A 13,388-nucleotide genomic window follows, 5' to 3' on the forward strand; every position below is an offset into this window, starting at 1 on the left:
AGTGACCTCTTCTGCAGCAGAGACTGTTCAATGATTTAAAAGATGCCAAAGATAATTATAAAAAGGATACAGACGGGTGTAACACACAAATGTTGTCCTTTTGTGGATTTTAACATGTCTATATGCAAATAGCAGATGTTGGAAGAATGGTAATTAACTTAAACATATGGCTCACCAAACGGATGTGCCAATAAACCACATTGCCAAGCGCATGGACTGAGTTTTTCAAGTCCCCCACGGTGAACAAAATAATACTGGTCAACACTGCATGAAAAAAAGAGTATTAATCCCAGTTCATTTTTGGACAGGTCAGGTTTACTAGGGCCATGACTGTTTTGGCATACATTCAATTTGTGACAATCATTTACTAAAAAAACATAAGTATGTAGGACTTTTGCAACTCCTCTCTTAATACACAGTGGCAAATAGGTTTTGAAGAGGGCACAAAGCCATACAGCTGCCAAGGTGTTGCCACTCCCATAGCCAATCTAGGTTCTCTCAGAAACCTACAAGCCAGAAGAAGTGAACGTAGAACATAACACATGCGCACAAGAACAATGCTACAAAATTAGCTAAGGAGCTGTCTCTGCAGAATATTCTCCTGTTCAGACAACCAAGCAGGCTAGCATGATGAAGTAAATAGCCTTCGGCACACAATGCACTACAGTGACCCTTCAATATCAAATATTCTATTTGCGCCATTTTTAACCTTTATGAAGCAAGACATTGGGCAAGGGCAGCCACTCCACATGACTGGAATTTGTTAGGCTCCCAGAACTTTAAAGGGTGTCAAACTCAGAGGCTACAATCGTGCGTAATATCAATCCTGTCACATTACAGAACTACCGTCCATGAACAGTTCAATAAACATAAAGCAACAAACTTCAACCTCTCCACATGCACAGAAGACCATCATTGTGACTTACTGGGCATATGAGAGACACTCTGACACCAGTGGTGGCGATTTCGCTGTCCGGATCGAGGCGTAATTTCTCCTTCACTAAGCAGAAAAGAAACCAGCAAACAATCATTCTTTTGTCCATGTGCAAATGCAGACTAACATAGCAGCGTTTAGGATATTTACCTCCTCAAAAATAGCTTTCAGAATATCTAAATATGGTTGATGCACTTCTGGACAAGATTCCTGCAATTGGGATCCACACTATACTACATGGGTGTGTGCAGGAGACTCTCAGAACCCAACTAACATACCACTATACCATTTCGGCTTAGGGAAACAGCATGGTCTATTGGTAGCGGACTTAACTGGCCACATACGAAATTTAACCTATACCAAAACCATAATTTCTAGTTATCAATGATGAGATCTTTCCCCAACTACTGCCTTATGAACTGTATCCTACTGCAGGGGTGTAGAAAGTTGAAGGCATTTAGTCTGCAACCTGTAACCTTTTTCCTTTTAAACTCTGCAGTCGTGGCAAATTTCACAAAGATGGAAAAGCAAAAGTAAAGTAGGTTCGCTCCGGACATAAGCAAGTACTGTGAAAATTTGTCCGCAAGCAATTTTGGGTAAATTTGCTAACTTTTTGGGTCAAGTTTGAACTGAGCAAACCACTAATTATTACCTAAAAGGAAGTTTGGGTTTTGCAAACCCTCTTGCATTATGTTTTACTGCAATCCCAAGGACTACCCAGCATTCAAAAGGACAAGCTATTTGGAATCGCATTTGATTCAATAAGTTTCTGTGAGGGTTTACCATTTGTTAAGAAGAATGACAGGAGTAACCGGATATGAACAGTGAGCTTAAAAAAAAACTGGTGAGCACTTTACCCAGGTTGGACAGCTAGTCTTTCAGATGTACAGTATGATGGGAACCATACCCAACAGCACAGTTATTTATTTTGAGAGTTTTATATAGCACGAACAAGAACCTTGCTGGTATTAAGAGCGCTTTACAAGCAAGATGTAAGGAGCAGATACAAATGTAGTAGAAAATGTATGATTAAGTCTTGTACACAGAAGTAGCTAACAATAGAAAAACATATACATTACAAGGTTATATACATACTTTTTAGAAACATAATATCCCTGAGAATATAGTTCAAATCTTTGCGAGGGGTCCAATACAAGGTAGTCACTAAAAACTCCAGATATAAAATAAAATTCACGTTAACTTAGACATGAGAATCGATTTCACTTCTTTTTTGAAAAAGGCAGTAGAAGGGTTCCGTCTCGTTTCTGGGGTTAGGGCATTCCAGATCCTAGGGGCCATTCCTGAAAAAGATGGGTTATATGTTTTTTTCTTGGCAAATCTTTGCGGTTTCAAAAGAAGATTCTTGGAGATCCTGGTGGATCTGTTACCACATTAGAGTGAGTTTTTGTGTTCGATAACTTGGGGTACTGTGGTGTAGGGACTTGTGCGTCATACAAGCGATTTTTAGATAAATTCTTGCCTCGATTGGTAGCCAATTGAGAGCTCTAAAGGTCCGGGGAGATAGGAGTTTCTTTTGGAGCCTGTGATTAGTCTAGCCGCTGTGTTGATTGTGGCTCTTAGCGGGGCCGTCGTTGATCGGGCAAGAGAGCAAAGGGCGACACACCCATATTCTACTCTTGGTATTACGAAGGTTTGCACTGCCTGCTTGAAATCATTTGCGGGCAAAAAGGGTTTCACAGTTTTTTCAAGGTGTTGAAGATGTGCTCCTTTTGTAGAAGCACCAATATATTTCTGCATGTTTAGGTTTCTGTCCAGCGGTATTCCCAGTGATTTTGCTTTATCGACAATGAGTGGTTGACCTTTAAGTGCTGTTAGGTGATTCAGCCAGTCGTGAATGATGGAAGAATGGTTGGGGGGAGCGATTGGGAGGAATTCAGTTTTGAGGGCGTTTAGTTTCAGATGGTGTTCGGCAAGCCAGGACCGAGTTTTTTTGCAGTGTTGAGTTGAGAGATTTGATGTCCTCAAGTGAATGGATCTTAATGTAGAGTTGCGTTTCAGCTGCGTACATGTGATAGTGGACCTTAGATGCGCTGAGGAGTTTGGCGAGTGGTTCCATATAGAGGTTAAAAAGAGTGGGTGAGAGGCATGAGCCTTGCGGTACTCCTAGAGTTACTGGCACAGGATTGGATAAGGAATTGTTGACCTTGAATCTTTGTGATTTGTTTTGGCGGAAGGATGTGAACCAAGTACAGAGCCGGATAAACCCATTCTGTGTTTCAGGAGGTCTAGCAAGTGGTCGTATTTGACTGTGTTAAAGGCCGAAGACTGATCAAGCAAGATTAGTGAACAAGTTTTGTTTTGGTGAAGGATTTTTAGTGCGTCTATTATGAGTGTCATGGCTGATTCTGTACTGTGACCTGCCCGGAAGCCAGATTGGTATTGGTTGAGCAGGTTGAAATGGACTTTGTGGTTGCCCAACTGTGTATGAACACATTTTTTTTAGGAGTTTGGCCAGAGTGGGGATGTTGGATACTACGCGATAGCTGTTTAAGTCCGATGGGTCAGCCGATGGTTTCTTTAAGACAAGGGATACCTGTAGGAGAGTAGGGTCTGCTATCCAATGGTCACCCCAAATTTTTGCTTTTGCTTCACTGGTTTTATGACTTAGTGTGGCTGTGGGCCTGCTAATCAGACCCACAGCCCTGCTGCTCTCTCCCTAAACTAATGCCAATGCACACTAAGTGCATTACCAATTGGAACTGGTTCACCTTATTGGACCCTGTAACAGTGTACCCCAGGTACCCAGGGCATAGGTGTATCCAAGGCCTACCAGGGGCTGCAGCATGTATTATGCCACCCCTGGCCTGGCCTCACTATTTGACACAACTGGCTGATCACTCAGCTGGGGTAAGTTGGTGTAATCACCTCTTACTTAGATATAGTATCTCTATATCTAAATATATATGGACACATGGTAACCTATCAGCCACTCCTATCCTGGAGGCAGAGTGCTTGGTTTCATGTGAGATGGTGCTTTGGCATGAGCTGAGCCTGTCTGCAGCTTTCGGAACAACGTCCTTTAGCTGTTTCATGATATTGCCATACCATATACTCTTAAGGGCATTATGTACCTCGCGGTCAAATGCTAACTTTGGTTTGGCTTTATCAAAACATGTCGAGTAAGGTGTCATACGATTTGGAATACTACCCCCTCGCCAGTTCTGGCGACGGGGGTAGCATTCCACCCTTCTAGAGGGACACGACATGTACCTAACCTGAAACCCGGGTAAAGTTAAACAGAGCCTCAGCATCACAAAATGGATGCTGCCACCACAGACACAAGTCTGCCCTCCTGCTGCTGGGAGTCTAGGGAGGTTTGGACAAAGGGTTTCCTGCCCGGGGAGGTGCTAGCAACACCCCAGACAGGATTTATTTTGTGTAGTGGGTTAGGGAGGGATGAATAGATTGAGACATGCCTGGGGCACACAAGGTGTCCCTGTGCATATGCCAGTTCAAACCGGAGCTGGGGCTCTCCAGCCCCAGTCCTGGCGCGAAACTGGACAAAGGAAAGGGGGTGTAACCACCCCCCTTCCTGGTCCCACCCAGAGGAGGGACCTAGCAGGTAATCCGGCCCCTAGATTTGGAATAAGAGTAGGAGCTGTGTCCCAAGACTTCAGATCATCCTGAAACTCGACTTAAACAAGAAGAACTACTGGACTTCGACGTTCTGCTGCACAGAAGACTGAAGAGAATCTCCCTTGTGGCCAAGGAGTGACCACCCTGTGAATACAGGCACCATCCAGCAACTCGACGACTGCTTTGCCGCCGCCTCCCGCCGGAGACCGAGCCCAGAGCCCGACAAGACCCAGACTCCCAGACATCTGAGCCAGATCCACAGTCCCTGCAAAGAAGAGACCCGTGGAGGCACCGAGAGACGTGGGAGCGGCCATCTTGAAACGTCCACGAGAAGCTGACTGCGCAGCACCTGAGGCATCCTCAACGCTGTGCTTTGGGCCCTGAGAAGCCCCAACACCGAGCAGCATTTGCACCAAAGACCAGCCCTCCAGCATCCACGAGATCTGCTTGGGGCCCTTTTGCTTTTTGCCACTCGACACGTCATCCCGGTTACTGGCCCGTTGGCTAGTGGCCATCTTGGCGACGGAATCTACGAACACCGCTGGTCTGGTTGCTCCAGACTGGCCCTTGCTCCTGTGCAAAGGAGCAGCCCCTCTGACCTTGCTGGTTAGAGCACCAAGCTTTTATCGACTCCTGCGTGGCATGCATTAGCCAAGGCCTGTTTGCTCCAATCGAGAAGCCGACACCGCCATCAGCTAGAGCCTTCGTGGGACAGCTCGAGTGACTCCTGGTCGTCGATCCCTTCACTTCCACGTGGCTGCGGAGACAAGCTTCCCTTCTTCACCTGTTGGCACCCGACATTGCCTGGTTCCTTCCTGGTTCCACGCCGGTCACTGGCTAGTGACTTTGAACACTGTCCCCTCTGCTTACAGGTCGTCTACTCTTCAGATCCACCCTTGGATCCACCCGAACTCTTCCTGCCTGGCCGCCTGCAGCATCTTCATCTTCAGGCTCCATAGACCTGCACGACGAAACCCGACGTACTTTGACACCTATGCACCCGCTTTCTGTGGGTGAGGTAACGCTGGCACTCCGGTGCTCCTGGGTAGAGAAACATCTCTAGTGTCTAGGCTTCAAGGAAGGTTCCTTTTTCTTTAACTTTGTGACTTTTACGCACCCATTGAAATCAATAGGTGCACGCGTGTAACTTTTCACACTGCACACGCATCCTGTGGGCCTCCTGGTCACTAACTACAGTTAGCTCCTTGTCGCCCCAGCGATTCCCAAGGCCCTAGGTCTTCCTTCCTATTTGTGGTTCTTATACCACTATTTTAGTATATGGTTTAGCTGGCCACCTAGCCCGTCCATAATTGTGCAACTTATGTATATTTAAACACTGCCTTGTTTTAACGAATGTGCTTCTGTGCTCATAAAGAGTATAGGGGATACTTTTAAGTAAATAAATACATATATATTTTGAATATATATCTGTGTGGTGTCCTTTCATTTGGTATTCAAGGAGGTTACATATGGTAAAACAGCTGGCTTCACATGCCCTCAAAAGTTAATCCTGCAGAATGCACTGTCCACGCTACCACTAGGATAGCTGGTCTATCAAGGTTGACTTCAACCACCACCATAAGGGTTGTTTGGCATGGTACAAGGTGATCACTAGAATTAGTGAGCAGCATATACCAGGCCAACTTCTCACAATACCTGTCCTGCTTTAAGGATATCTTGGATGGTTCCTTGACTGAGGGATGTGTTGATGATCTTAGTCAACACAGGTAGTACAAGTGGTTTTAAGTCTTTTAGGTAGTTTGCAGGGAGAGGGTCTGTGAAGTGGCTGGAGGGATTCAAGGGCATCAGAATTTTTGTATAGATTCTTCACTGTAAAAGTTGATGGCATACTAGTTCTGTAAATTAGCAGTGGAGATGGACAGTAGAAAATAACTCATTTCAAAGAGAAACTAATATATGGCAGGATGAGCCAACAGAAATGCAGCCAAAGGAATATGCTACTTACTCAGTTTGCATCTGTTCTTGGTTTATAGAGCTGTAGAATCATATGCTTAGCATAGATCGCCATCTAGTGTTGGGTCCGGATGTTTGTATTTTGTTTTTCTTCGAAGAAGTCTTTCCAGACAGAAGGTAGGCGGCGAATAGTTTCAGGGATAGTGCGCATGGGCATCAAATTCATCCTTAGATTGTTTTTCCGTAAAGTGTGATGATGGAGTTAGTAAGAGTAGTAAAAGAGGTTCATGTATAATGTATCCAAGGAAGATGGTACTGCAACAGGTAAAGGTACCTGGGGAGGCAGGTGGTCTTATACGATTCTACAGTACCATATGCCAAGAACAGATGCATACTGAGTAAATCGCATTTTCTGTTTGAGGCATAGGAGCTGTAGATCACATGCTTTAGCATAGACTATACAGCAGTCCTCTCCCAAAGTGGTGGCTAACCTGCAGCTGTTGCAGTGGTTTGAAATAGTGTTCGTAAAACTGCCTGGCCCACACTAGCTTGTTGTCTTGCTAACACATCTACACAATAGTGTTTTGTGAAGGTGTGTGGTGTAGACAATGTTGAAGCCCTGCAGATGTCATCTAAGGGTATATTCCCTAAGAATGCCATAAAAGCCCCTAGTTTGTGTGTTGAGTGTGCTCTAGGAGGAATTGTTAATGTACGCTTAGCTTTAATGTAATATATTTGAATATACTTAACTATGCACCGTGCAATACCCGCTTTTGATATGGGATTGCCTTTATGTGGTGGGGCAAAAGCAACAAAGTTGTTTGGTTTTCCTAAAGGGTTTTGTCCTTTCTATGTAGTACAGTAATGCTCTTTTGATATCTAATGTGTGATGAGCACGCTCTACCACTGAATCTGGTTGAGGGAAGGATACAGGCAACTCAGACTGATTGATGTGAAAGGCAGAGACAACTTTGGGATTAGTCCTAAGAATCACTTTGTTAGAGTGTATTTGCAAAAATGATTCTTGAATAGTTAGTGCCTGAAGCTCACCCACTCGTCTTAGATATGTGATGGCAATAAGAAAGGCTACCTTACATGTGAGAAATTACAGTTCACATTTGTGTATTGGCTCAAAGGGTGGACCCATGAGTCTTGTAAGAATTATGTTTAGGTTCCACACCGGAGAAGGTGGAAGTCTAGGAGAAATTATTCTTTTAAGTCCTTCCATAGAAGCTTTAATAGCGGGCACTCTAAACAGAGACAAGTGCCATCTGTTTTTCAGGTATGCAGCAAGATGTAGTTGTATAGATGTATATGTTAGATTAGAACGCAGTAGGTGTAACCGATAAATGATGCTTCTATACAAAACATCTAGTGGATTGATCGGATTGTTACAATAAACTACAAACCGCTTCCACTTTGCTGCATAGCATGCTCTTGTGGTAGGGCGTCTAGCCTCTTTGATGACATTCATACAGTCTGGCGAAAGATTAAGGTAGCCAAACTCTATGATTTCAGGTGCCAGATCGCAAGATTGAGATGACTGGGATCTGGATGTCTCTCCATGGTTCTGAGTGAGATGCCTGGGGGAAGGTATAGTTTTTGGTGAGGGACTACTGATAGTTCCAATAGGCTTGTGAACCAGGGTTGTTGGGCCCATGTGGGAGCAACTAGGATTAGTATCAGGGAGTGCGGTTTGAGATTCCGAACCACTAACGGAATTCGTGGGAGAGGTGGAAAACATAAGCAAATCTTCCTTACCAATTCATCCATAGCGCATTGGCTTGGGACAATGGGTGTGGGTACCTGGAGGCGAAGCTTGGGCCTTTTGTGTTAAGGTGTGTGGCAAACAGATCTATTTCCGGGTAGCCCCACATTTGGAAGAATGGGAGAAGGACTTGAGGATGTAGTTCCCATTCGTGGATCTGCTGTCACTGACTGAGCAGATCTGCAACCTGGTTGTTCATTCCAGAGAGGTGTTCTGCAAGGAGATATTTTTTTGAGGTATGGCCCATCTTCAGATGCTTTGAGCTAGTTGTGAAAGCTGTAAAGCGTGTCTTCCCCCACCCCCCATTTTTGTATGTAGTCCATTGCTGTCATGTCCGTACAAACTAAGAAAGCTTTGCCTACTAGATGCAGTTGAAAGGCTTTTAATGCTTGGAAAAATGCTAGTAGTTCTAGGTGGTTTATGTGGAGTGGTTTTAGTTGTGCAGTCAACATGCCCTGAATGGTATGTTTTTATAGATGCGCTCCCCAACCAGTGAGCGATGCGTATGCTGTTATCACGATCTCTGGAACAGGGTCGACGAATGGCCGCCACTTGGAAAGGTTTTGTATGTTACACCGCGGCAGAGAGCGATGGGTGCGGCCGTCCACCAACACTAGATCTGTGAGCTGACCTTGAGCCTGGTTCCACTGCCGTGCTAAGCATTCCTGTTGGGGACGCATTTGGAGTCTTGCATCATAAGGAACGATTAGAATGCAAGAAGCCACCATTCCGATTAATTGCATAAACATTCGGGCTGGTTACGAGTGTTGAGTTTGAAACTGTGATTTTAGATTTTGCATGTTGCATATCCTGACTGGGTTGGGGTATCTATAGTGGCTCCCAGATATTCGTGTGTGCGGGATGGCTGGAGGTGAGACTTGGTGAAGTTTACAGTGAATCCCAAGTTGTGAAGTAGTTGAACTGTTTTCAGAGTGTGGCGTAGGCAACTGTCGCCTAGGTAAGGGAAGACGTGAATGTGTTGTCTTGGTGAAGACTCTGGGTGCTGTAGTTACCCCGAATGGGAGAACTTTGAATTGACAATGTCAGTCGACCACAAACCTGAGATTTTCTGTGAGCCAGGTGAATGAGGGTATGGAAAAAGGCGTCCTTTAAGTCCAGAGTGGATAGAAAGTTGCCGTGCGAAGCAGTGGGAGCACCTGTTGAAGTGTGACCATGTGGAAGTGGTCTGACTTGATATAGAGGTTTAGATGTCTAACATAGGCCTGAGAGAGACGTCTTTTTTGGGAATTAAGAAGTACAGGAAGTATACTCTGGTCCCTTGATGTAATGGGACTGGTTCTTTCACCCGTTTTTCCAAGAAAGAGAGAGAAGCCTCTTGTTTTAAGAGGGTGAGATGTTCTGGTGACATTGTATGTGGTTTTGGAAAAATAGTGCTGGTAAGCTCCAGGCAACCATACTGAATAATTTGTAGTACCCACTTGTCTGAGGTGATTGAGTTCCAGACAGGTAGGAATTGTGAGTGACGTCCCCTGACAGGAATGGAATGATCGGGAGTAGCGGAAGGAAGTCACTGTTTGTTGGCAGGTGAAGTGCTTGTGGAGTTACCTCTGACTCTTCCCTTATTGCGGTCCCTCCGGATGATCTTGTAGCCCTCCGCCATCGCCATCCCAGAGGGCTACAAGATCATCCGGAGGGACCGCAACGCCAACCAGATGGGAGGAGGCATCGCCATCATCCACAGGAACACCATCCGTCTCACGACCAGCACCGACAACACCCTGACCAGCGCCGAACACCTGCACTTCCAGATCCACACCAACCCGAACACCACCCTCAGAGGCACCCTGATCTACCGACCCCCTGGACCACGCACGCAATTCAGCGAGGACATCGCCGACTTCGTCAGCCCGCATGCCCTCCCCTCCGCCGACTACATCCTCCTGGGGGACCTGAACTTCCACCTGGAGAACAACAACGACCACAACACCAGCACCCTGCTCGACAACCTCGCCAACCTGGGACTCAAGCAACTGGTGTCCACCCCCACCCACCTCGCCGGACACACACTCGACGCCGTCTTCTCATCCAGCACAGACATCAACTTCAGCCACGCCACAGAGCTTCAATGGACGGACCACAGCTGCGTCCACTTCACCTTCAAGAGACGGACGACCCACCAACACCAGCAACACACCGCCCGCAGAAGCTGGAACAAGATCACAGCAGACCAGCTCGCCACCTCCCTGAGCCAACACCCTCCTGCCAGCTCAGCGAACCCCAGCCAGGCCGCCGACAACCTCACGAAGTGGATCACCACCTGCGCGGACGAGCTCGCCCCGCTGAGGACCCCGCCCAGCAGACCCGCCAGCAAGAAGGCCCCATGGTTCACCGACGAACTCAAGAGCTCCAAGAAGAACTGCCGAGCCCTCGAGAAAGTCTGGATAAAGGACCCGACACCGGACAACAGGACCTCCTACAAACTGGCCACCCGGAAACACCACCAGCTGATCCGCGCCGCCAAGAGAACAGCATTCAAGGACCGGTTGGACAACAACGCACACAACAGCAAGGAACTCTTCAACATCGTGAAAGAGCTTTCCAACCCCAGCGCAGGAAACAACGACATCACCCCATCGCAAGACCTCTGCAACTCCCTCGCCTCATACTTCCACAACAAGATCACGGACATACACAGCAGTTTCAACAACCAACCAACGCACACCACGACCGACCTGCCACCCCCCCCCACCACCACCCTCCACGCCTGGACCCCGATCAGCACAGAAGACACCATCCGCACGATGAACTCCATCCACTCCGGTTCACCAACCGACCCCTGCCCTCACCACGTCTTCAACAAGGCCGACGCTGTCATCGCACCCCACCTGCGAGACATCATCAACACATCCTTCGACACCGCCATCTTCCCCGAAAGCTGGAAACACGCCGAACTCAGCGCTCTACTCAAGAAACCAACAGCGGACCCCACCGACCTCAAGAATTACCGCCCCATCTCGCTTCTACCGTTTCCAGCCAAAGTCATCGAGAAGACCGTCAACAAGCAGATGGCCGCCTTCCTCGAGACGAACGGATCCCTCGACCCCTCACAGTCCGGCTTCCGAGCCAAACACAGCACCGAGACCGCCCTCATCGCCGCCACCGATGACATCCGAGCCCTGATGGACAAGGGAGAAACAGCGGCCCTCATCCTCCTAGACCTCTCCGCGGCATTCGACACGGTCTGCCACCGCACCCTAACACGGCGCCTCAGCAACATCGGTATCCAGGACAAGGCGCTGGAATGGATCATCTCCTTCCTCGACGGAAGAACACAGCGAGTCCGCCTACCACCGTACAAGTCAGAGGCCTCCGAAGTCATCTGCGGCGTCCCCCAAGGATCATCACTGAGCCCCACCCTCTTCAACGTCTACATGAGCCCCCTCGCGGCCATCGTACGCAAACACCACCTCAGCATCATCTCCTACGCCGACGACACCCAGCTGATCCTCTCCCTGACCAACAACCCCGCCGCCGCCAGAGCCAACCTGCACGAAGGGATGAAAGAGGTAGCCGAGTGGATGACGACCAGCCGCCTGAAACTGAACTCGGACAAGACGGAGGTCCTCATCCTGGGCTCTTCACCCTCCGCCTGGGACGACTCCTGGTGGCCTCCCGCCCTGGGCACCGCACCCAAACCGACAGACCATGCACGAAACCTGGGCTTCATCCTGGACTCCTCCCTCTCCATGACCAGGCAAGTCAACAGCGTCTCCTCGGCGTGCTTCAACATCCTACGCATGCTACGAAAGATCTTTTGGTGGATCCCCTCAGAGACCAGGAAGACCGTCACCCAGGCCCTCGTCACCAGCCGACTGGACTACGGCAACGCCCTCTACGCCGGGACCACCGCCAAGCTCCAGAAGAGACTCCAGCGGATCCAAAACGCCTCAGCCAGACTCATCCTCGACATCCCACGATCCAGCCACATCTCCGGTCATCTGAGAGACCTTCACTGGCTCCCCATCAACAAGAGAATCACCTTCCGCCTCCTCACCCACGCACACAAAGCCCTACACGACCAAGGCCCGAGCTACCTCAACAGCCGAGTCAACTTCTACGCTCCCAAACGCCACCTCCGATCAGCCAACCACGCCCTCGCCGCCGTCCCCCGCATCCGAAGAGCGACTACAGGAGGAAGGTCCTTCTCCTACCTGGCCGCCAAGACCTGGAACTCCCTCCCGTCCGACCTGCGCCTGACCCAAGACCACCTCTCCTTCAGGAAGAAGCTGAAGACCTGGCTGTTCGAGCAGTAGCGGCACCCCCCCTCCCCAGCGCCTTGAGACCCTACGGGTATGTAGCGCGCTTTATAAGTGTCACTGATTGATTGATTGATTGGCCTTATTATGGTTTCCTCTATAACCTCCTCGATAATAACTTCTGGAAGAGGAGGATTGGTTGTTACCCTTGTAAGAGGAGGAGGGATTTTCAGTGGACACAGTCTTTGAACCACCCCTGTAAAAGGAGCGGCGAAAGGAACCCCTATTAGTGGGTAATTGTAAAGCCCCCATAGACTTTGCGACCTCAGTGTCCTTCATGTTTTCTATCGAGGTCTCAACAGCTGGCCCGAAAAGATGTACTTTATCAAAGGGCTGATTAAGTATGGCTGATTAAGTATGTAGGATTGTACCTCCTGTTTAAATGCAGAAATCCTAAGCCAAGCTAGTCTGTGCAATAGTACACTAGTATTTATTGCACAGGCTGCTGTGCCTGCTGCATCTAGTGCACATTTGATGGAAGAATTAGTGATGAGTCTGCCTTCCTAGAGAAGGTCATTAGCCTTTGCTTTGTACTGATCGGGTAAGTGTTGCATGAGATTTTCTAACTCATCGTAATGAGCCGCCTTATAGCGTGCTAGCAGAGCCGGAGCGTTTTTTGCAGCCTGTGTAGCCACTCTTTTACCTGAGGCATCAATGAGCTTGGACTCTTTGTCAAGATGGGGGGGCCCTCACCTGTGGTTTGAGAGTTCGCTCTCTTGCAAGCATTGGAGACTACAAGAGAGTCCAAAGGTAACGGACCTTTGATGTAAGCAGGATCTGTAGGAGCAGGTTTATATTTGTCTACCCTGGGTGTAAGTATTCTTGCCCTGATCGGTTCTTTAAATAAGTCATCTGTGTGCTATAACATGCCTTTTAGCATTGGTAAAGTGTGAGTAGA

At 48.1% G+C, this 13,388-nt stretch overlaps 1 protein-coding gene across 6 annotated transcripts in view; it reads right to left on the reverse strand.

Annotated features, from left to right (window-relative positions):
* PIAS4 (protein inhibitor of activated STAT 4) overlaps positions 1 to 13,388 on the reverse strand; it is a 132,879-nt gene that overhangs the window by 34,053 nt on the left and 85,438 nt on the right. For all 6 annotated transcript variants that reach the window (XM_085639074.1, XM_085639076.1, XM_085639079.1 and 3 more), the window contains one exon: positions 927 to 1,000. In XM_085639074.1, coding sequence (XP_085495200.1) covers positions 927 to 1,000 — 74 coding nt within the window. The remainder of the gene's footprint in view (positions 1 to 926; positions 1,001 to 13,388) is intronic.

This window comes from Triturus cristatus, chromosome 12, assembly GCF_964204655.1.
Source record: "Triturus cristatus chromosome 12, aTriCri1.1, whole genome shotgun sequence".
NCBI classification, from domain to species: domain Eukaryota; kingdom Metazoa; phylum Chordata; class Amphibia; order Caudata; family Salamandridae; genus Triturus; species Triturus cristatus.